Source organism: Syngnathus floridae, chromosome 9 (assembly GCF_059516105.1).
Source record: "Syngnathus floridae isolate MCC-2025c chromosome 9, RoL_Sflo_1.0, whole genome shotgun sequence".
NCBI lineage: Eukaryota > Metazoa > Chordata > Actinopteri > Syngnathiformes > Syngnathidae > Syngnathus > Syngnathus floridae.
Window position 1 is genome coordinate 11,482,796 of NC_142421.1, and position 24,515 is coordinate 11,507,310.

The 24,515-nt window shown below is 45.5% G+C and overlaps 1 protein-coding gene across 5 annotated transcripts in view; it reads left to right on the top strand.

Moving 5' to 3' along the window:
* The first annotated feature begins 4,608 nt into the window (after positions 1 to 4,608).
* Positions 4,609 to 24,515, top strand: part of akt3a (AKT serine/threonine kinase 3a) — a 31,629-nt gene continuing 11,722 nt past the window's right edge. The window contains exons 1-5 of one of the 5 annotated variants that reach the window (XM_088385794.1): positions 4,609 to 4,770; positions 6,998 to 7,393; positions 18,065 to 18,184; positions 20,168 to 20,293; positions 22,110 to 22,221. In XM_088385794.1, the coding sequence (XP_088241920.1) occupies positions 7,348 to 7,393; positions 18,065 to 18,184; positions 20,168 to 20,293; positions 22,110 to 22,221 (404 nt within the window). In that variant the 5' untranslated portion in view covers positions 4,609 to 4,770; positions 6,998 to 7,347. Of the gene's footprint in view, positions 4,771 to 4,877; positions 5,100 to 5,330; positions 5,475 to 6,997; positions 7,394 to 18,064; positions 18,185 to 20,167; positions 20,294 to 22,109; positions 22,222 to 24,515 lie in introns of those variants that run through there. The other 4 variants (XM_088385797.1, XM_088385795.1, XM_088385796.1 and 1 more) reach the window with 4 other exon arrangements.

Sequence of the window (24,515 nt, forward strand, 5' to 3'; positions counted from 1 at the left end):
GATTCCTCCTTCCCCTGTATTGTTTGTTAGCAGAGATGGGACCAAGTCACACATGTGCAAGTCTCAAGTAAGTCTCAAGTCTTAACCTTCAAGTCTCAAGTAAGTCCCAAGCCATTTTTTTCTTGGGCAAATCAAGTCAAGTCAAGTCCTTAAATAGGTCAAGTCAAGTCCAAGTCAAGTCCTTAAATAGGTCAAGTCCAAGTCAAGTCACCTTATTATTGCAATTTTACCCGCAGAATCTGATCTTAGTAGTGAAAAGACAAGATATCAGAAACTTTAAGTAAGTCCAATGTGTCTAACCTGTTTAAAAAATATGACAATAATTTGGATTTGCACTGTAATTACTGATATTCAGTAAAATACATCATGGAATCAAACAAAAAACAAATTACCTCATACAATGATTTATTGACAGCTCAATCTAAACAAATGAATGTCTGCCAACAGTGTCTGACACATTTGAGTTGCAAATTTTACTTGGCAGAATGGCTCTTCAAATGACGGACAAAGTTTGAAGTTGTTGCCTGGCTGTCCGAAATGTTTTTGTTGCATATCTCGCACTGTGCTGTCCGTCTTTTGCCGTCATAAAAGTAATTGCGATAGCCGAAGGTGATGACTCGCGGTACCGCTCCCGCTCCCGCTGACATGTTTGCGCATGTCCGATATAAAGGGGCGTGATTCTCCAATAAACATGTTCGGTAGGTAGAGAGGGCACGACTGATTGATTGACAGGGTAGTGATCCAATCATGACAAGGCCTTTCTCAGCCCGCGCTCCTACTGTGTTATCGATATTATTTTTTTAAATGTATTATTAATTTTATATTCAAACTGAAAACATAAACTAAATAACACTGAAGTCATTCAAGTCATTGTGTCTCAAGTCAAGTCAAGTCCCGAGTCTTTAACTTCCAAGTCCAAGTCGAGTCTCAAGTTTTTTCATTTTTTGTCAAGTCACAAGTCATCAAAACAGCGACTCGAGTCGACTCGAGTCCAAGTCACAGTGACTCGAGTCCCCATCTGTTTTTGTTAGTGCCTCGCTCCCACTGACTCATGTTTTTTAGCAGTACCCAACAAAAAATACAGATCTTCAAATGGAAACGCACCCTTTTAGTTATGTTGTTTACACAAAAAGTACTGTCCCAGCTTCTTTATGACTACTTCCCATCACACACAGTGCCACAACGGAATGCTCGGAGATTGCAAATGAAAAGAGACGTGACTGTCCTTCTCTGGACAGATGTTTGTCCTGAAAGTAAGACGACGATTCTTGGCCGGCCTCCCCGGGGGAGCCACGAGCATATTTGCACATTAGCCGTTAATGTGTCTGCTGGCTAGGAGTGTGTGTGTGTGTGTGTGTGTCTACACGAAGGAGGATTGTTTTGTCTCAAGGAAAAAAGCAGAGGAGCGCAACTAGGAAGTGTCAGGATTGGAAAGAGCGCACCCTCGGGGGCCATCAAAAAATCTCCGTGTGTGCCTTTGCCAGTTGTTAGAAAGCCAAACACAATCTGCGCTTCCAGATGTTGACAGATGCGCCGCCGTCAGCCTCACTTGGCGGCGGCGACACTTCCTGCATGCTCCCCCGGAGACTTTTTCTTCTTCTTCTTCTTGGCTGGAGAGCCACATCAAATATGATGTTTTCCAGGAGTGAACCTCAGAGCACTGTTCTCCTTCCAGATGTGCAGTGAATAATCAAAACACACAATTGTTTTTTCTTCCACATGTGTGACACTGACACAGACACAAGCAAACAGCTGCCTCCTGATGTAGAAGCCACACAGATAACAGCACTCCCTAGTGGCCTGGAGTGCTTTGTGCACTGATGACTGAATTTAAAGGATAAGATTCAAGATTCAAGAGTTTTTATTCGCCATGTTTGAGCGTGCCAAACAAGGAATTTGACTTCAGTAAATCACAGCCTCTGATCAACATTTAGGTGACTAACAACACTCAGGACTTGTGAAAAATGGCAAATATTCTCAAACATCCCCTGATTTTAAATCTTAACTCAGGTAATTCAGATCAAGTTGTACTGTGCAGAAAATTGGCTTTCCTGCATTTCACAACAAAGAAATAAAATGCGTGTTACTGTTACAGAGAAGTGTATTTGTTTGAACAAGGTGCTTTTCTCACCCAAGTGCTTCTTTTTTGGACATGTGTCCCATGATTACAGATACTACAGAGGCATAAGAGGAAAAAAACAACACATTTAGTAATAAAAGCTATAAAAGTGCACCGTAAAAGTAAAAATGTGTAGTGGCTTTTCTGGCCCCAAGCCCCTCATGTTTTTTTATTATTATCCTTTTTTTAAGGGTTACAACAGCTGAACAACCTGAGAAAGCAGAACGTAACAACCTGGGGGGCCATGCAGCGTAGTGGGTGCGAGGGAGGGGGGGGTATTTTGGGGCATGGGATGGTGGAGGGGGGTATGCAACCTGTCTGCACAGGAGCATAAGGTGCGTACACACACACGCACACACACGCGTACACGCACACACACACAGGCTCACATATTGCACATTTGAGAGCATATGCGTTGAACATCTAACAAAGAAACACACACGCTAACACATAAGCTAACACGAAAGCTCCACAACTAACCAGGTCAACTACTTCAGTAAACAAGAAAGAGAGTGAAGATCTGAAGAAAATCTATCATGCCATAAATAATAAAGGATAGCCGCATTTATACACTCACGCACAGCTAGATCAGCATTATCACAGTTTAGCCCTTTTAGTCAGCTAGCGTCATGTTAGTGTGCTTGAACACTATAGCTGAAAGTCATATATTCTTTACCCTCTGTGATGAACGACTACTATCAATGCTGTAATGATGAGTTAGAAGAAAAGTTGAGAGCTCTCAATGAATAGTATAAAGTTCAATACCCGTGGAATCATTTATTTGCAGATTTTATTTCATTTAAAGAAAAAATGGGGGCCCAGTTTATAGGTAAAAAAGTTTTAAAGAAGTTATTCGGCTGTTTCGTTTTGCCATGTACTTTTCCAAGTAGCTCGTGATTAGCGTGACTGCTTTAGGTGTGTTGTGTCTGCGGTCATCTGCTTGTGTGCTGCCTGCATTAGACAGGCCTTTGCACAGGAGGTGACCCAGAAGAGGTCCACGTATGCATGTTGGACCATGCTGGCTGCCAGGCGCTGCTGCTGCACAGCACACCTTGAACACTCCGACTGCAGCTGCTCTTGTCCCGTCTCTTGTGTACATGCGTGGATATAAATATATTTACATGCGTGTCTGTGTATCCCCTCTTCACCTCCCGCACGGGGGTCCGTCTGATCGCAGCTGTCCTTACCTCTCGGCAGGTCTCCTGGGCCGGGCTGACCCCTCTGTCTCTTCAAAGCCACCCCGGTGACGAGCTGAAGGGGGCAGCTTCTGCTTCCTTGAGCTTTGGGAGCTGGGGCTGGAGTTGAGGAAGGGATGTGTGTGTGGGGATGCAGGCACAAATATGGTGTGTGTGTGTGTCAGTGTGTGTGCGTGTGCGTGCGTGCGTGCGTGTGTGTGTGTGTGTGTGTGTGTGTGTGTGTGTGTGTGTGTGTGTGTGTGTGTGTGTGTGTGTGGCCGTGGGGCAAAGACAGGAGGTTTGGCAATGAAGGGTAGGGGGTGTTATAGTAGACAAGAGGTTGAAGTTTAGTTTGACTGGGTTGGCCTGAGTTCACCCTTCTGTGTCATCTGTGAGTGTGTGTGTGTGTGTGGTAATCCAACAAAATGTGAAATAAAAGCGTGTGCTGAAAAAGTGTCCCAAATACCCAATTTGACCTCAAAATGTCCACCCCGCATTCATTTTTTGAACACAGTCAGATGATCCGCAGCTGCCTCGCGCAACTATCAAAAACCAAAGCATTGTGTGACGTTATCAAAAACATTTGTGTTGTATCATCAATACACAACTAAATGCGTCATCAAACGCTGAGATCTTATCTCCAGTTGCTTGGAATGAAATGGCAAATGTAGTGCACAAAAAAAAAACAAGCAATAGCTTCTTACTTCTCCTTTATTGAACATTTTGATTTATGTGCCTTATTGGCATATCATGAAATTATGTGAAAATGTGAAAAAATGATTTTGTGATTGGTCGAGCTTATGTTCAAAAATGAATTTCACTTCACTTCACTTTTCCGCCAGCGATAACCTTGTTGCCCATATAATGTATTATGGGGAACTCCGAAGATTTTTCACACAAAACTAGGTCACTATTCAGTGAGACATGTGATACACTACACAGTCAGAGTAGAACATCTATAAACAGAAACCTAGTTTCCGGCTCTTATTTGCATGTATTCATGCATGAAAGAAACCTTATCAAAGCCATTTAGTCATTTTTTAAAATGAAAAGTATTGTTTTTGTCTTTAAATACATGGAAATAATACAAAATATATAATATTAATTATAATATCACATGTAAATGTATACATTTGAACACCACATACATACAGGACAGACAGACACATGAAGAACCCCCAAGTGTGTGCAATATGTATGTGTAATATTTCACATCTTTTTCGAACTGAAAACAACCGTGTTGACAGTCCCACAGGTGAGCTCATTAGCAAATTGCTGCTAAGCCGTTTGGCTAAGTAGCACCATGAGATCTCGCGAGATCTGGCTCCGTGGCCCCAGGAGGCCGTGCGGGATGATGGTATGAGATGATGATGATGATGATGATGATGCGCACGGGTGGTCACTGGTGAGCCAGCTCTCGTCAAAATACGAGAAGAGCTCCGCGGACGCCTTAATAAGAAGTCCGAATTGCCCAAGGTAAGACGCGGGACTGTCATATGCTGCCATTTGAGTGAATGAACGACGGGAATAAGAGGGAGAAAGAGGAGGAAAGGGAAAAGGCGGGAGTGTTGGTGGTGAGGGAGGGGGGGGGTCTCCGCGTGACGTCAGGAGCTTCCCCTAAAGTCAAAACAAGACGTTGATGCGCAACGCTGTGAGGGAATCCGAGAGGATGAACAGAGACCTCTACTTTCGGGGCTGTGGACTGTAAAGCGCACAAAATAATAAACGAAGAAGACTTCATTAAGACGAGAGACAAGCCACGAAAAAAAACACAAGTTGTATCGAGACTGCACCTGCTGCTTCAGGTAAACAAGCTAGCCCGGTAGGTAGCGACGGTGTTGTTAGCATAACAACATGGCTGTGTTCATGTTGTGCCGGCCAAGTGACGTTTCGTTGCAGTCCAGATATTTTCCAATGTCACGTTCATATTAGTGCCATGACATACATACACTGTTTATTATGGTGACAGTGGAAGGGGGTAACGTGCGTCAGCTTGGGAGCCAGTGACGTAAATGACAACGATGATGATGATGATGATTTGTACATCATCATGTTTACCAAACAGGAAGGTTTCTAAAATGAAGTCTTAACTGAGCTTTTTAACTGTACTGGCAATTTTCCCCAGTCAAAAATGAAATCTCAATAGAGATTGTATGGCAAGTCTTCTTAACATTTAAAAGGTAAGTTTGGCTATCCTCACTATCCAGAGTGTTTTCTCACATTGGTCAAAAATCCAAATAGAGCTTTCTAGCGAATAATTCTAATTAGATTTCACAGAAAAAATTGTTGGGAGTTTACTTTATTAGTAACCACGTGGCTTTTGCATATGCACGGTTGACCATATGTGAGTGTGCAGATTTTTTTCCTCCATTTTTTTTCACTCTTTTCAAAGTAAAAAAAATCCCTAATTTCTCTCAGTTTATCAGCGTTTTTGAAAGGGGTTTAAAGGAAAAAAGTTTTGGGCCAGCCAGGTCCAATACATCATCCATATTATGTCCCCTTCAATTTGTCAGAGAATAGAATTTCCTTTGCGCCTGGCATGTGCTTCCCCTGGCATAGCTGGTGCATCCCGACAGTGGATATCACCATGGCAACCACCAGCCTAGTGACAGGGGGTTCTCCTCGCACTTCATCTCAGTCATCGTCTCTTGTTTTAGCCTCTCTCCAAAGCCCAGTTTAGACTTGGTTTTCTTGTTCTCTCTAGCGAGACGAGCAAATGAAAGGAGATATTTTTATTGCGTGTGGTTTAGTGTGTGCAATTCGTGTGCGTATGTGCCAGGGTGTGTTCCCGGTTTAAACCATGACGCCGCAGTCCCTCCCTCCCTTGTGTGGCGACGGCGGTGGCGGCGCAGACGCGAGCTGATCCGAATACTGATTCACTCTGCCCGCCGCGAGGTAGCCCCAAGTGTTAGCTCAGCCGCCGTGGCGCTAATCCCCAAATGAGGCGGTGGCGGGGCGCTGTTGTTGTGTAATACAGTGTAGTGTAGCAGGGTGCATTTGAGGTGAGCATGCCAGCAATGCGGGGGAGAGCTGGTGCAGAGCTTTTGGGCAGAGAGAGACTGTGTAACTGTGTTTTATTTATTTATTTATTTTATTTTCCTGCTATTTATAGCCCATAGCATGCTCTACTACTCCACAGTCCCAAAATGCTCTGGCACCTCCCACACGTGCAGACACAGCAGCCTACACACATCATTCGTCATGCAGGAATAACATAGCGTGCTAGATCAAGATGAATGAAGGAAGCAGACGACGTATTTGTCTGGCAAGCAAGGTCACGTTCTGGCTGGCGCCAGAGACTTTGTTGTCAGTCGTGCGACCGGCACAGCAGTTGGACGACTATGTCCTCAAAGGAAATACGGCGCTACCTTAATTAGAGTTGCAGGAGAATATTAATTGAATTCTTTTGTGTTTAGTGCTGACTTTGACTGTCAGAGAGTTGTAATAATAAATAAAAAAACTACACAGCTTTAGCTTGAATTATTCTTGATTATTTTATACTGGGGAGCCAGGACAAGGGCGAACATTTCACTTTTGTAATTTTCTTGGGTGACGAATGACCAACTTGGCATATTTGGAAGTGAAATTGGTCGGCATATGATTAACAATAATTCCCAGTCTCTTAGTGATCAAATAGCAGAGGATATGAACAAATAAATCATTTTATTTCATTTTCTCCCTTCCTCATTTCATTTCCTTCCAGGCTGAGTCACTGCCGGTGAAAAAGGTCTGGAGAGGGAACAGGAAAGGAGGAGGCGGCAGTGGCGGAGGACGAGAAGAAGAAGAAGAAGCGAGGAGGGAGGGACGGAGGGAGTGAGGAAGATAAGCCACAACAGGAAGCATCGCGACACACGCACACCCTGAGTATTTGGCGTGTCGTGGAGTGAGCGACTACGTGAACTGCGAAGCAAGGAAGGAAGGGAGGGAGAGTGACGCGAGGCTGGGAGAGCCGCCCCCCCCCTCCTCCCCCTCCTCATCCTCCTCCTGCTGCTGCTGCCCGGCGCTCTCTGTGGAGCAGGCGTGTAGCGGCAACGCACTCGGCGTGAAGGAACCATGAGCGATGTCACCATCGTCAGGGAGGGATGGCTTCAGAAACGGGGTGAGTGCTTCCGCCGACATCCCTCCTTCTTCTCGCGCTTGCTCGTTATCTTTGTCGTGTCTCCTCTCTGGCCTGGCCTCGCCGGTGCCGCCACATGTGCCGGTTTGTGATTGGCGCGTGCGAGCACATGGATGTCTGCAGCTCGCGGTAGCCTGTTTTTGCCGCGTCTCTTTATGACTACGGGCTCAGCTGGCCATGTATGGGAATGTTTATGTACGTGTATGTATGTATGTATGTATGTATGCATGTATGTATGCATGCATGCATGCATGTATGTATGTATGTATGTATGTATGTATGTATGTATGTATGTATGTATGTATGTATATATGTATGTATGTATGTATGTATGTATGTATGTATGTATGTATGTATGTAACATGCGTGCGTGTGCACCCGTGTTAGCCTGCAGTCACACTGCATGCTGCATCTGTCAGGGGCGGCCATCATGTACAGACTGTGACATCAAGTTAGTTCTGTCAGGATTCATTCACAGAGCTGCTCTGTAGCGCTGAATGTCACAAAAGAGTCATATGACACAAGGTTGAGATGGGTGCAAAGGGGGGGGGCATTGTGGTGGTGATGGTGGTGTGGGGGGGCAGTGACAACACATCCTGTTTACAGCCTCACTGAATACAAACAGAAGGGAAATGACTAAAGTGCAGGGAGGGCGTGATGCTGTGTTGCAAAGATGTGACTTCTCGTTTTGACAACCTCCAAAGTGTCCAATGTCAAGTTCGCATCTGGTCTCCAGCTTTGCTGTGCGAAGTTTGTCTTCTCACGGTGCTTGCATGTTTTTGTTTTGTTTTTCCAGGTGTGCTTCGTCCTACGTGAAAAAGAATGTTAGTTTCTCTAACACTGAGCAACACGACTGTCATGGAACTCTTTCAAATAAAATTTCAATTTTCAAGCTTTGCTTGAAAGCTTACTATTAAAACTAAAAGAAAGCCAACAAACTATAAACTATTACTTCAGTGACCCTTTTTCTATCTTTTTCGACTAAGTACGTGTTGTGTGGTGTCCAAGAAGTTTCCTTAGCTTAGCATCTGCTATGTGGTCAATCGCCTCACTTGCAATGTTGCTCATGTGGCCTTGAGTGCCTGGAGAATTCCGTTTCCTGCTCTCACTTTTCATCATTGCATCTTTTTGGCCGCATCACAACAACCCAAAAAGCAAACACACGGACCACGTTTTTAGACTCGCATGTTAATTTGACTTTTCAGGCATATTCCTTTTTGGTTAAATTCCACACTGTACCACATTTGATGTTGGGCTTCAGTGGTTCTGATGCGGGGATTTCCATGAGCGTCATCCTCCTGCTATGTGACGGGAGCCCCTTGGAATGTGTGAGCCAAACTGTTGCACAGGAAGTGATGGCACAGCAGGCTTGTGGGTAATGTAGGCCAGCGCAGTTGCACGGGGGGGACAGGACCTGTTGGGCATCAAAGTGCCTCTTAGTACATGAGCCAGATACTCCCATAGACACACGTAGACGGCACGTTGAAATGGGGCACACACTCTTTAGCCGTCTGTGCCAGCATCCTGCTGTGATCCACCGACACTCGTCGGTGCATATTAAAAGGAACACACCGCCTCCAGTCACGACGCGGTGTTTGACTGAAAGGGAGGGAGAGAGAGAGAGAGAGAGAGAAGGGGACCCAGGTTATGGGGCTGAGGGGGTGTTTTTCCGTGTCAGGAATATGAATATTGGACTGCATCATATGCTCAATTCTCCGTGGGTGCTGCTGGGTCAGGGTGCTGACTCACTCTCCGGGTCGTGATACAGCAAAGACTGCAGTCTTAGTCATTCGATGATGTAGACACCTACGGACCCCCGCCACAGACCATTCAAAGATGACTTTCAGTTGCCTTTTAGCTTTTGTTCCACAGTGTGGAAGGCTCTCGTTTTTCTTCCTGCAAATAATGCTCATCTTTTCATATTCCAAGATTGCCCGGCAGCTTGTTTATTAAAACATAGACGGCATTTGTTTTCATCAAGCAGCAACCATGTTGATGCTTGTGTTGACGTTAAACAGATCTAGTGACAATTTTGCACTCTGCTTTCTTTTTTTCCAGAGACAGTGTTAAAGTTGCAGGTCACACATCTTAATCATCATTTTATAGAGACCTTTTACGACCCGCAGAGATTTATAATGACATCATCGTAAATTTCATGCAGAGGGCACCGATAAATTTCCACAATGCTGAAACTATGACCGGTTTCTTCACTAGTTTGGTGTGGTCGAGTGAGCCTTTATTTTACAAAAACAACTGTCACTTAAATAGCTCAATTTTCCCCAACTGTAGCTTACATTAATTTTATTATGGTTCCATTTCTTCCTAGCAAACAATGTTAACGATGCCTATGCCTCTGATGCGCTCTAAGCTCCCGTCGTCTGCATACACGGCGGGCAGCGGCTGTGACAGTCGTCCGAGTTGGGTCGAAATATTTTTCCTGTGGGGCGTCCCACGGCTGTCACTCCAGCAGACAGTCGGCCGAGGTTGCACACTTGACGTTTCTCACTTGGGTGGCGAGGGAGCCCGCTGGTTGTTGTCATACCGAGGCAGTTGCGTTTTTGCCAAGTCCACACAAAGCCGTTTTAGGATGAGTTGCAGCTTACGCTGCTGGTCTTGACTATATCATCTTCCTGTGACTCATATCATTGTTTACATTTAGTCCAGCCAGAGCCACTTAATAAATAGGGTGGAGCTCCATGGAGATGTTTGAGGGAGGACTGTCTGACACTAATCCAGCCAAGATGTGATGAAGGCACAGCTTGCTGTTTCAAACTGTTTCTGTGTCTTCTCCTTTAACCTCCTTCAAGCAAGCGTAGACAGTTTTGATGTCTTGTGTTTTGCAAAGCTTCATTGAACATGCAGCCACTTTGATCAAGTGCTGGTCATGTTGGCTTTGCGTCACCAGTAATGAGGTCAATTTCATCTCTGCTCCAGCTACATTTGTGCTTGATAAAGAAAGTTGAGTTAAGTTGAGTTGACGTCGTGTAGTATGACTGATGGCTTTGGGTGCGAGAACCTAATTGATTGAAACCAAGTGATTCCCGTTCAATGTAAAAAAATGTCAGCCATGATTTGTGCTGACGCTTGGGGCGCTTGGGGTATCCGTGTCATTTTCAGAGACATATTGATTCGTTTTGAAATAGCTTTTATTGAGCATTTGTGTAAATGCCAGCTTGTCATGTAACGAACATCCTTGCCTTAATGTCACCGTTTCTTCCTCTCATCACAACTAGCATATACCCTTCTGCTATGCCAATTAAAAAGGATTTGTTAGAAACGTTGGAAAAATGACATCACTTTGATGATCTTTTTTTCTTGGACGATTGTGTAAAAAGTCCTCAGCCATCACATTAAAATCCCCCCCGGAAACAAAGAAGTGGTGAGGAACATCACCCCAGGCAGGGTACACAGTACAGCGTGTCCTCAGACGACCGAGCTTTTCAGAGGCCGCTGTTGACTTCCTTCCTTCCTCTCTTCATTCAAGCTGAGTGGGATGCATTGCTTCTTTATCTCCTTCAAAGAAAGAGCTCTGCATATGGAATAAATCAGCATTTTCAAGGCGACATAACCAGTGCTCAGAATCCACTTCTCATATGAGGCATAAAGGCCGGGTGATTATAAAGGCACTTGGCGTGATGAACGCCAGCATACCTGTGACCTTTATGAGAACTTGGACGGATGGATGCTGGATAGTCTGAAGGACGGCGGCCGGCGAGCCACGAGTCCTGCTCGTAAAGGAAGCCGCAGAGATGTTGCCCCCTGCTCTCCGCCAACACAAGTTACAAAGCTACTTTGGCCCCGTGGAGAATTTCGAAGCTCAGATTCATGTCCCCCCTGGCTGTCGAGTATACCTTCTGTGGGCCCGAACGAGACATCCGGGTTCGCAGTCAGCCGCCGTTACCGAGACTATTCTTCCCTGGATTCACCCTTGGTTGTATACAAAGCGTTCAATCCACCATTGCGCACCCTTGCCGCATCCTTCTCCCTCTCCCTGGGTGGTTTCATCCCTTGGGGAGCTGTACCGTCGCAGTTGTAAATATCAGACTGCGCTGTGGGGAGGTTCAGCGGGTGCATTGCAGCGAGGCGGCCATTTTGGCCGGGCCAGTTCAGCGGGTTCGCTCTCGCTGGCCAGCCAGATCAGGTGGCGGTGCCAGGTCTCTGACATCAATCACCAGACGGCGGCGACTCTACGCTGTTGCCCTCCTCTGTCAACAACACTCCCTCTCTCCTGTCGTAGCGCTTTTCTGTCTCCTCTCCGGCCGACGTGAACGTACGGGGCAGGCAGCAGACAGGCAGACACTGCGGGCTTTGTTATGCATGGCATCCTCTTACACATCCGGAGGAAGTGTACGCTCCAGTGTGGTTTTACAAACTGTTTCTATTGTCCTCAGAATGACTCACTCCACACTGCAGAGGAGAATGGCTGGCTGGCTGGCTGGCATGCATGCAGGCAGACAGACAGGCAGGCAGACAGACAGACAGACAGACAGACAGACAGACAAACAATGCAGACAGACAGGCTGAGGATATTTTCCAATGCACCAAAAACCCGCCATGAGTACAAACACACTTGAAAGGCAGGCTGGCTACTTGGGCCGGACAACAAAGTTAGGATGGGGTTTTGTATCTCAATTGTTCTTCCCCATGATTTGCCTGTGAAGCGTTAGCGAGTTAGCAACGCAGAGTTGCTGCCGGGGACACTCGGCTAGTCGTTGCAATCGTTTGCAGGAAGAATCTTTGCAAAGGCCACACAAACATCGAGATGGATTAATGGCCCAGGAGAGTGAATGAGCTATTGTGGAGTCTTGTATAAATGAATGAGGAGGATCAATGAATGGAGTGCTGATGGCTGCTGAGGATGTTCATTGGAGGATGTTGAGTAATGGGATTAGTTGGTAGCTTCCAATCATCAAAGTGCTGACGTTTGATCAGTCACTCTGGATGCACGTATGCTAATGCGTCACTCCTGCTTTGGGGCAATTGTGAATACAGCAACCATCCTTCATTCGGATCAGAGTTGAACTGGAGCCCAGCCCAACTGACGTTGCCCCTTGTTCACACTCAACTATATTAGGAAAAGCTCATTGTAAACCCCATCGCTGCTTTTGATCACTTAAGCCACCCCAGCGATTAGAGTAAAAAGGACAGTGTGTCGTCCAACATGATGGCAGGCGGCGGTATTGTTGGTCGCTTCGCTGAGGCTTTGGACTGATTAGAGGAGGCAGGTCGGAGTCACTCACTCCATTCGCTCCGTCTGATTTAGGCCAGCAGATTACCGCGTGCTGGTTTACAGCAATTGTAAATGTCAGAAGAATTTCGGGGCCATATTGTTCGCGGCTTAGTGGTGATTTTGATCGCATCGTTTAAGTTTGAGGAGATAACCGGCTGCTCTCGGCTGTCGTGTTTGCTTCCGTCGTTGCGGTCCAACGTTACGTCCAACTTCACGGTTGAGCTGGCAGTGCTGATGTCACAGCGGCCAGGTTAAAGGGACATCCCGTCTATTTATAGCCCTCCCACCTGTAATCTGTCTCTTGACGGGATTAGCCAAACCGCTAGTTTGAGCCTTCTGTGCCCGAGTGCTGATTGTTATTAAATCACCAAAGTAAAATTGAGAACCATCCAGAGCATTCACTTCCACTGTGCATATGATCCAGACCATACAATGGAATCACAAAACGTACTTTTAAAAAAAAAAATCCAAATGTTGCCTAAAAACAAGTAATACTCTACTACTGGTTGTGCATCTGTCATTTATGAAACAAATCTGTTTACATAGCAGCTATAGTGGAGACAAAAGGAAAGTGGTGATGTAGCCGCTCAAACACAAAGTTCACGTTCCTGCGTGTGTGAGCGTGTGTGTGCGGGCGGGAACCTGCCTGCGTGAGTGTTGTGTGGGAGTAGAAGACGGGTCAAACATCTGCCATATTGAGATATTGTTCTACTGAATTTTGATGCTTTGACTAGAACAGATGATTCGTGAATTGGTGGTGCTGATGGCCAAACAATTGCAGTTATTGTTACAGCAAGTGGCGTAACAAGAGTTCTTGTTTAATATGTTTACATTTGGTTTGGCAGCAGATGAAGCACAATAAATATGAATCTGGTCTCTGTGGCTTATTAGTTATGCATAATGGAGCGTGACTGATAACTGTAAGAAAAAAAACAGCCTAGGCGGCGGTGTTTTGCCCGTATTTCTTCGTTGTGTTCATTCATAAAATCCGTTGTGTGGAGATTGCTCTTGACGGAAACTACTACTTCTTCTTATTGTTATTATCATAATACACTGGTCAGACAGACAGGTAGAGAGTTAGACAGACATCACGCTCGGACAAAATGGAGGGAAAACAGCAGTTAGTGAGCTGGAGAGCACTTGCTGTCGCGTCTATAATACGACATCAATTGGCTGGGCTGGTGTGTGTGTGTTTTAATAGTACTTAATTGTTTATTCTGGCCCGCTGCGCTTGGCTTTTCTGCTCAAGTGTGTGTGTGTTTGTGTGTGTGTGTGTGTGTGTGTGTGTGTACAGAGAGGTATGTTGTGCGTGTGTATAGGTTTACAGGCAGACATGGAGACGAGCAGCACAATGCTTTTAGAAAGAAGGGGTGCATTAAGAGGGTGGAGGGGGGCTTTACAAAAGATCAGTGGGTCTTAAGTTGCGCACACGCATGCACGCGTAACGCCAGCTGCTGCCCACGGCCCCCAGCTCGGCATTTCTGAATGAATAATACAGAGCCAGCCACTCTGCAATAATAGCAAAACACACACACACACATGCACAAAGCTTTGCACCTGTTCACCACTGCTCTATTGGCAAGGGCCGACCGGCCTGGTTAAGGTCCACCCAGGGACTCTTTTGAAGATGAATGAACGCACGTACACACAGTTGTAGGCAACGGGTTGGACAGCTGTGTTAGCCTCCCAATGATGCCTTGTCAAGTTCTGATGACGCCTTCCAGTCTCACGTTCAGTTTAGTAATCCTTCAGTAGTGCTTGACCTCATTAGGGAAACGATCAAGTGGACTTGAGCCTCTCCCAGCTTCGTAGTTTGAAGTCCAGAACCTCAAAATTGTGAGGCCGGTGTGCTAAGGCTATCATGCTAGCTGCAAAGTTTGGGTATTTGAATGAACTGTTGTCTGCTCATCCTTCTCTTAATGTAAAGAATTAATTTGTGCATTATGATTTGATGCTGCAATACAATTCATCGTGTGGCTTCTTCTTGCCCACTTGGAGGCAGTATAATGCATTCATGCAGGCACAAATGAGGAAGAATTGCACTTTTTCTTCTACTACTGGAAGTTACCCTCGAAGAAGCTGTAATATTAGAGAATGTATGTTTGTGAGTGTTATATTATTTGTGTAGTATTATATTATTATTATTATTGTATTATAAATGTTGCCCTATCATTGTACTGAAAACCAGTGAGAGGAATTCAGGAAAAAGATTGAATGTGGAAAATACGTGCGTGCGGGCGTGCGGCCGCGCGTGTGTGTGTGTGTGTGTGTGTGTGTGTGTGTGTGTGTGTGTGTGTGTGTGTGTGGGTGGGTGGACAAGCACTAATCACATTAGACACACACACACATTATGAACACAAGCAGCGTGGCATTTGCCATTTTACCGCACGTTTTCACGCGCCATTAAACCTGCACTTTGTTTTTTTTAGCAGGTGCCTGTTTTTATTCCTACACCAATGATGTTCATAGTGTGGTTTTTTTCTGATGTTAAGACTTAAAAATGGGAAAAAAAAAACTATAATTACAAAAAATAAACAAACAAAATACAAAACTATTAGATACCAAAATAGATACAGACAAAAGTAGAAGCTGATGAAAAATGAAAAAGAATCTAGCAAAAGTAGTGTAAGTAAATTACATAAGATTATGTCAAAATACCCACATATTAGTCCAAATCCAAAAATATTAAACCACAAAAATATTAAATGGGAATATTAGACGACATAAAAACACCAACGGCCCTTCCCCAGAAATGAAAGTATTGGACGAAAGTATTTCTACAAAATATTACTTCAATACCAGACTCAATTTTAATGACCCAAAAATATTACAAAAAAATGACAAATGCCATAATAGGAAGTTAAAAAAAAACTATATATATCTTTGGAAAGCTTTTATTATTTATATTAATTTCAAAATATAAATGCCATTCCAAATGGCCTGGTGTCTTCTTCTCAGTGTTTCTTGTTAATCCGTAAAGCGTTTGATCCCGAGTTAGACCACCACAATGCAGTCAGTCCAACTCGGACATGCGGGGGCCAAAAGTGGCACAGGTGGCGCCAAGCTGACAGCCCCTCCCGTGGCTAAGATGCTAATATGCTAACCCTGCACTAATCCTAAGTGTGTTTTAGGAAGTGCCCGGACTCTGCTGACCCACCACACACACCCAGCAATATGTCTTGTGGGATTACTACCAGTAGAGCATCACTGGGTAGATGCCATGCTCAAGGGAGCCACTGCCATCTACTGGACTCTTGCTGTACTGCAAGAGATTGCTCATCTGAAAATGACGGTTTAATATGTCAAGCGTGCTATATGACTACCAGCTGAAGAAGGGGTGAGCAGAGGGGCACCAGGGCGTTGCGTCCTTCCAGCCCAGCGTACCAGGAGATGCAGCTGGCTGGGTGAAAATCTCTTTAGCGCCCCTGAGGGAACACCACGTTCCCACAAGGGACTGGGGGGGGGGGAGGGGTATTCCTCTCAGTGCAGGGCCCTGCTTGCTCGAGTCATGTGAGCGCAACCCAGCTGCGGCAATAACTCTGAAAAAGATGGCTTTGTTGTGCTGAAGCAATGACGAGTGTCCTTTACAGCGGCCCCGATGTGCTAATGACGCTAATGCACTCTAAGTGGATTTGCGTCCAAGAGCCCAGATTCGCCTTAAGATGTCTGAGCAGACTGGAGTTAGAACTGCTGCGCTGGTGGAGGTGGGGTTGTCGGGGTCACACACCTACAGTAGTATAAATACACACACACACACCTGCAAGGTGTGTGCATGTTTTGTTCCTGTGCTTGCAGCACGTGTCCACCAGTGAGGTGCCACAGCAGGACTTGTTGCGCAATCTCACACTTTTAATCCACGGCAGGTTACCTCACTTCCTCTGACGCTTGTTTACCCGACCCCCTGGAGGCGTTGACGATCGAGAGCACCTTTTCCACACGATACAACAAAATGGAAACTTCAGAGCCACAAAAACAAGACAAAACATACAATAAAATCCGACAGACTGACCATGTAGATCAAAATCATTCAAATACGAATATTGGACAAAATAAGAGAAATTTGCAAACATTGATGTGACTATTATTAAAAAACAGACAAAAAGGAAAAGTTTGAGACAGAAAACCCCTAAACTAACAAAAAGATGATGAAAAAGAGAATGAAAAAAAATTAGACAACACAAAATAGGACCAAAATATGTGTTTGTGTGTGTGTGTTTGTGTGTGTGTGTGTGTGTGTGTGTGCGCGCGCGCGTACACAGGAACGTGGCACATCCCCGCCGCTGCCAGCGCTGCCTCTGCGCCATCTGCATATCAGCCTCAGCCTCGGCCAAGGCATTAAATTAAATCCCTGTTCGGGATGATTAACAAATGGCTGCTGAGCTCACATAGTTTTGCGGCGTTCGCTCATTTAGCTTGCCGTCAAGGTTTTTTCCTGGTCCTGAAGGAGTGTGACATGGAAAGGAAGGAACACTTTGCGCCACTTGTTTCTCTTCTGCTGGCTCAAGTTCAGCTTTGTCGCTTGTACCTGTCTGCTGCTTGGCTTTGCTTCCCCCCCCTATCCGCGCCGAGAGGAATGCTTAATCAGCCCCGCTAATTGAGTGACATTTACTCACTGTGTTGTCCTAATTGTCCAATCAGAAAGCTTGGAACGGACACAGTCGCATCTGATCCATCTCCGAATGCGGAGACGGCAAGCTGCCGCCGCCGGAGACTGATATGACAGCGAGACTTTCGCCTCCTTCGTATTTCTGCCGAGAGTCAAGTTGACTTTTTTAAACTCTTCTTTCCATGAGCAACATGTCTTTAGAGCCAGTGCAGTGGAGGACTTGTTCCCGGAAACAATACTCATAAAATCGTTATTTGGTTTTGTTTCTTGGTATCGGTCCCTATGCAAGAACAGAGTACTTGTAACCGTATCGGTCTATAAAAAAGTGGTGTGTGCTAATGATTTAAGGTCAAACCATTAAATCCACTTCTTCACCCATGCTCTACTACTAAAAAAAGAATACATTAAATAATCAATTTATTGTTCTTTTAAACAAGATTCTTACTTAGAAAAAAATGCCAGGCCCCGCCTCTTAAAGGTGAACTTGAGTAAAATGCTGTCAAGGTTTCGTGCGGCAAAGTATTTACACTACAATTTGCGTCTTTTCCCGTGCCAATTAAGTCTTGAAAGACTTTACAAAAGAGCCTCTTTTCCCTCTCTCCTTTCCTTCCTTGGATCCGTCAGATCACAGCGCTCTCCCGTATCGCCGATCTCCCGCTGTTCCAAGAAACAAAAGACTCCTGTTGTCTCCGCTGCCGTATAGTTTAGTGCCGACTAATTGGTCTTGCGGGAGAAAGGAGCTTGTGCGGCTAAAACCAAATGGAAGCGAAGCGCGGAGATGGTGTGGGAAGCAAACCGGCTGTTGTCTTTTTTTCAGCAGCGGTCCAAACCAGAGACATGTGGCTCCCCAGACAAGCTGTCCAGAGCGAAAGCGCTTTGCCGGACCCGTCACGAGCCGGGCCAAGATGGGATTGCTTCGACAGAACATCGTTGGATCGTGCGTGTGCCTCCGCCGTCGCTTTTGGAAGCCTCGCGCGGACAACTGTCCATCTCCCCTCGCCGTCTGTGCCACCCCTGGCTGCCCCCCCCACCTCCTCTTCTCATTATCCGCACCCACCCACGCACACACGACCACACACATGTACGCACTTGCCCGTGGGTCCGGGCCAGAAGCGTTGCCGAAATGTTTTCAGTGGTGCTGGACAGCTGAGCGACGAAGCGGCCAGCGATCGTCGCTTGGACACTCGCATCTCCAAAGTGACTCAGAGAAATGACTGGACTCGGACCAGCCAGCCTCTCGTCACTGCCAGTTTTATTATACTTTGAAGCACTTCAACTTTTCTCTCCATCCTCATCCTCTTGGATAGCAAATTGAGGCCCCTTTCACGCAAATTAGCGCTTGTGAGACAAAGCAGAAGATCAGGTCAGAGTTTACACAAAACACAGAAAGGGCAAGAGGCTATTACTGCACTTTTGTGCTATTTATGTATGGATGTGCGTACATTGAATTGTGTATGGCATTGTACACCTTAAAACTTCAAACTGTTTGGTTAAAAATTGGACCGACCCAAGAAGTTGGGTCAGGTTGTTTTGTTCAATTGTCCAATTTTTAACCCAAATTGGTTTGTTTTTAACCCAACATTTTTTCAGGGTTGAATTTCTTGATCCACTTTGACTCCAAATCTTCAAAATTGTTTCTTGTTCATAGTAGTTAGGATAGTGATATCAATCAAACATGAGTTTCAAATAGCGAGGAAGTTTTTATTTTTTAGGCATGTCATTCTGTATTCTGGCAAATTCCACTCATCTGCTGACCATTGCTTTTTTTCATTATTTAACAGAAGGGTTCGAACAATTCTTATTAAGCCTTATTTCCACTTTCATAATACAGTATGGTGCGCTCTGAATGATCACACTTTACAAGAATCACACTCTCTCTTTCCCACCTTTTCTGTTTTCTTTCCTGTTCTGTTTATCGGTAGCAAGCAATCCAAAGAATATGCTTCGCTTCTGTAAAGGACAGGCGGAGGAAATGTGCGTGGGAGGACCGAGTGGGTGGAGTTGTTATCAAAGAGAAAAATAAAGACCAATCGTCGGGGGGAAAGGTGTGATTTGGTAATCACAACCACACATTGGCACCCGTCTGCATATTCTTAACTGCGCCATGGCTCAAATCAGCCGCAACACACACAAGCACGCCTCCATCGCCGATAGAACTCGGAGGTACCGGCAGGGCCCGCAGTCACACAGTCCCTTCGGCAGAGCAGGTGTTTTTCGGCAACGTGCTAATGAGCATGGCCTGCTGTCATTCCAGCTTTAAATGGATGTCGCAAATAGAACAGACACCATCAAACGCACTCGCACGCACGCCGCCTATTCTCCTCTTGCGGCAAATCAGCCCAAAAAAGGTGATCGGAGCTGTTGCTCGCACAGATGCCATTTGTCTATTTTCACCAGGTGTATTCTGGAGGAATGCTTAATTAAAAAAACAGCCTTGAGAACGAGGCGAGCATTGCTGCCAGTGAGCGGCTGCTGCTCGAAAGTGTCAAGCTGGTGAGGTTTCTTGGAGGTTCCTGTGAACTCCAGTAATGCTCATTCAGGTGTGTTGTAATGTTCATTCATCATATCAATCTTTGTTTGAATTGGGACCAAATCTCTTGAGTCTAGGCCATCTTCTCGTCCGAGGGTTTTTACTCGCTGTGGTTCTGAAATGTGCTTGCATGTGTGCGTGAATCTGAGCAGGGTGGTGACCTCGACACCTGGCCATGTATTAGCCAGATGATGCCGCTGGCATGGTCACTTTGAGTCGAGTGCAAGTAAACATGTTTTTGTCATATTTTACATGATAATCCGATCGGAGTCCGGCAGGCGGACATGTGCTATGCGAAGTACTCCGCAGTGTTTTTTTTTTTGACTGATGAATCGTTAGGCCCCGTGATTACGATTCACATTAACACTCTTTTTACTTCTTTGCCTGCAGGTGAATACATAAAGAACTGGCGGCCGCGTTACTTCCTGCTCAAGACGGACGGCTCGTTCATCGGCTACAAGGAGAAACCTCAGGATGCCGACCTGCCCTACCCGCTAAACAACTTCTCCGTAGCAAGTACGTAGTAAATATTTGTGAGAAACAACACAAAGAATCAAACAAGCGTTCCTCTCTGTGCCACATGACGACTGCGCTGTGATTTGTGAGGGTTTAAGGATTATCTTGTTTGATTTTCGAAACAAAATGTGGTCATTTGGTCGATTTCCGGCCATGATTCCAATGGATTAAAAACGATTAGACATCTGTGGAGTATGTCACACAGCAGGCATATGTCTCCTAATAAACAAATGGCTGTAGTTGTCGTTCATGGAAAGTCATCTGCTCGGCGCAGTGACAGTGAGTGAGCTTGAATGCTTGTCAACCTCATGTGGCCTGTGATTGGCTGGCGACCTTGTCTCACCTAAAGGCAAGTGGGATGGGGTCCAGCTCACCTCATAGTGACCCTAATTAGGGCAAGTGGTTTAGAAAATGAAAGGAGAGACGGATGGATGGAGTTCTCCTTTAAGGTCTGAATATTATTGCTAACAAAAGACGAATGAAGGAATAACGCCACCTCGAATTTCTCTCAATGCTTCCAAGCAACTGTATTATAAAGTCAAGCAGTCCTCGATTGTTCATGAGAAGGGCGGAGGAGGAAACCTGCGAGCACCAGCATGGCGGGCTGATCGTGAACAGATGAGCAATGGAGGGATGCACTGCAAGTGGAAGCATCCCGAACAGACAGCGAGGAGGAGATGGGATCGGGGAAGGCGGAGGAGGAGGAGGAGGCAAAAGGAGTTTGTGCCGAGGACAAGCCGGGCCATACATCCGGCCCCGGCTGCTTGGCACTGCGCTGGCACCACCACATCTGTTGCCCAAAGCTGCGAGGCCAGGTGGCGCGTGTGTGTTTATCTGTGTGCAAGCGAACAACAGAAGTGGTCAGATGGAGCAGAGACAGTACAGGCCTGTTCCCCGCAGAGTGACACACACACACACACACACACACACACACATCCACCCACTCACTAAACTGCTTGAGATTTTGCAGCCGCCTGCTGTGGCAAACTCAGTTTTGATTGGAAACGCATGCGTGGAGGTGTGAGTGCTTTTTTGGCACGGGGCGGCCGCTGACCTTGTTTTCCGCCAGCGCAGCAGGTCAGGTACAAACTTTGCACGCATGCGCTGGACCCGCGTGGCATCGCCATTAACCTTCTTGTAAATTTTGGGTGGCACCGAGACACCCTGCGCCGCACCTTACTCAAACACAAAACTGTGCTAGCTAGCTAGCGAGCGAGCCGAGGACATCACGAGGCCTTCTTCCCCGTCTGCGCTCGCAGCCAGCTCGACTCATGGCCCCATCTGGCTCTGTGTGCGCACGTTTCTGCCTTTGTGTACAAATGGCCTAATGCGCTGCCCATTTTTTCGCCGCGGCGCGATTCTTCAGATATTCACCAGATGCGCATGTGCCGCAGCACATATTATCCTTTGGCACGGCCAAGCGGCTGCATTTGGAATCCTCGGCGGTGGATGTTATTACCTTTTTTTTCTCTCCTTTTTAAAGCGATTCAAAGACCAGCTGCATCTGTGCTAATGGAACACGCTTGCCTAAAAGTCAGAGGGTTCCGCTAACACTAATAAAATCTAAAAAATCTATAAGAATTGGTTGTGAAAAAAAAAGAGACTCTCTCTCTCTCTCTGTTGTTACAAACAGTTGTTATTCTGCCTCGAGTATGTGTGCTCAAGACAGCCATCCATGATCTTGATCTTTTTAGTTTCTCATGTGAAATGACCTTTCAATGTAAACATGATCAAAGTTAGAATTGAGTGCTATATGGACAGATTTTTAGCAGACTTTTCTAAGAACACTGTAACAAGCCAAATGTCCCGTTGGCAGAATGCCAGCTGATGAAGACGGAGAGGCCCAAGCCCAACACCTTCATCATTCGCTGCCTCCAGTGGACCACCGTCATCGAGAGGACCTTCCATGTGGACTCCCCCGATGAGAGGTTAGTGAGCCCCAACGCCAAAAGACAACTTTTCACTTTTTCCTGAAAGCACACACGCAAAAGTTTCCAAAAGAAAGTTGCCCGCAATTTTCCATGACTAAAGTACGTTATTTATGATGTTGCATCCATTTCATCAAGGGCATGGGTAGGACTTGGTGTGTATGTACAGTAAGCGTGCGTGTGCGTGTGCATGTGTGTGTGCGTGTGTGTGTGTGTGTGCGTGAGGCGGGAGAGGAGACCTTTCAAGTAGCGTCGGCATAAATTCTCCAGCTGCTCGCTTGCTTTCTGAGGAGCTGAGGTGTTTATCTCCAGAAAATGAACAGCTTTGCCCAGAAGACCACAGATGCTCCTGTGCATCCTTCTCACTACACTATCTGTGTGTGTGTGTTTCTAATATATTGGTGCCTAGTCAATCAAATAACCATGCGGTAATTAACACAAAAGAATATCTTTACATTGATGGTCTTGCTAAAGGTCAGGTGTAAACCAGATGTGCAATGCTAAAAGTGTCCTCCAAGGTGGGTTTCTTTTCTTTCTTTTTTTTTTTTTCTTTTTTTTTTTTACTGTATCCGCGGCATTGTACTGGCAGCGGTCCAGCCGCTCACACGCTGGCGCGACGCCCGACTGTAGACAGGCCCATTATCTCTCATTAGCAAAAAAAAAACCCTCATTATAGTCAAAACACTCAAACTAAGAGAGAGCGAGAGCATTTACGTATCTGCTTGGTGACCTTGAGAGAGTTCCCGTTGCTTTTCATGTCACCGCGCGCAACACGGCTGACCGAGAGCGCCATTGTAGTCGAGCGGGAAGAAGAGTTTGCCCTTGTTGCGGAGCGCATACGCTACGCTCACAAGTCTTTGCACTCAAAAAGGGATTCAGATCTTGAAATAAAGTCGGGAGCGGCGTTTAGGTTGAGATAGATGTTCTTCCAAATCCTCGCGGGAAACATATGGGCATGGAACGCCAAGCAAAACACCCAGCGCTCATCATTTGGGAGTCAAACAGGTTTCATTATTCCCACCGCAAATCCCTGCTTGCTTGCTCGCAAGCGTCAAAGATTTTTGCAAAATTTGAACGGTGTCTTTGAAGGGCTCACCTCACTTCACTCGCTGCTCTGGTGTAACACCACAATGTGCCGTGGCTTTAACTCTGTTTGAGCAAAGATCAGCTGAGAGAGAGAGAGTCTCAAAGTCACATTCCACTAACAACTGCATCAAATCAATAAAAAAAAATATTTATATATATTTAAAAATACTTCTTTTGAGTACCGTAATTTCCGGATTATAAATCGCGTTTTTTTCATAGTTTGGGTGGGGGGGCGATTTATACTCAGGAGCGACTTTCACAAAAGATCATTAAGACATCACTTACAAGTATAGTTGACCACTCCCCATGTTATTTTTAGTATAGTTGATCACTTCACATGCTTTTATATCTTTATCTTGAACATATTCTAAACATAAAAAATAGAGAAAACATCAAATAAAGCAATTAACACTTTAAAGCACCATATCCAAGTCCACTGTCTGCTGTATGTACACTTGCTCCATTTTTGCTCCTCTTATATTTATTATTATTATTTATTATTATTTGTTTATTTATCATTTATTCAACACTCTTATTTATTCATTGTTTGTGCCTTCTTGTTTTTTTTTTTGTGTTGCTTATATGCATATGTGTACTATCTCACCGAGGGATAGTGGGAACGTAATTTCAATCTCTTTGTGTGTCTTGGTATATGAAAAAAATCGACAATAAAGCAGACTTTGACTTTGATAAAACAACCAAATAAACAAAACAAAAAACTACATCTGAAAAAAAATTATATTTTCAGACTAAACTGGATGAGGGCGCTCTAAATTTCACCGTTGGCCGTGACTCATCAACTTGGTGGGCTTAAGAAAAATGGCACCAAAAAGAAACTCATATTTTGCAGGTTACAAACTTCAAGTTGTAAAATATGCAACTGAAAACAGTAATCGAGCAGCAGAAAGAAAGTTTGGAGAACCGTGATGTACCAAAGGATTACTATTTCAAGTGACGTCAGTGGCACGGCGCGGCGGTTGTTTACATAAAGGACAAACGTACCCACGTAAGGACTACCGGCATCATTAGCGGTGATCATTTCTACGTAACACGGAGGACAAAGAGTTTGAAGGAATTAAGGATTTGGAGTGACAAAGAAGGTTTGGAAAACTATTATGGCTTTTACGCACGTCCGGTCCTACTCTACTGAGTCGGGGGCCGGCGCTCGGCTGAGTGGCTGTCCGCGAACGGTGCATGGGGCTCGGACA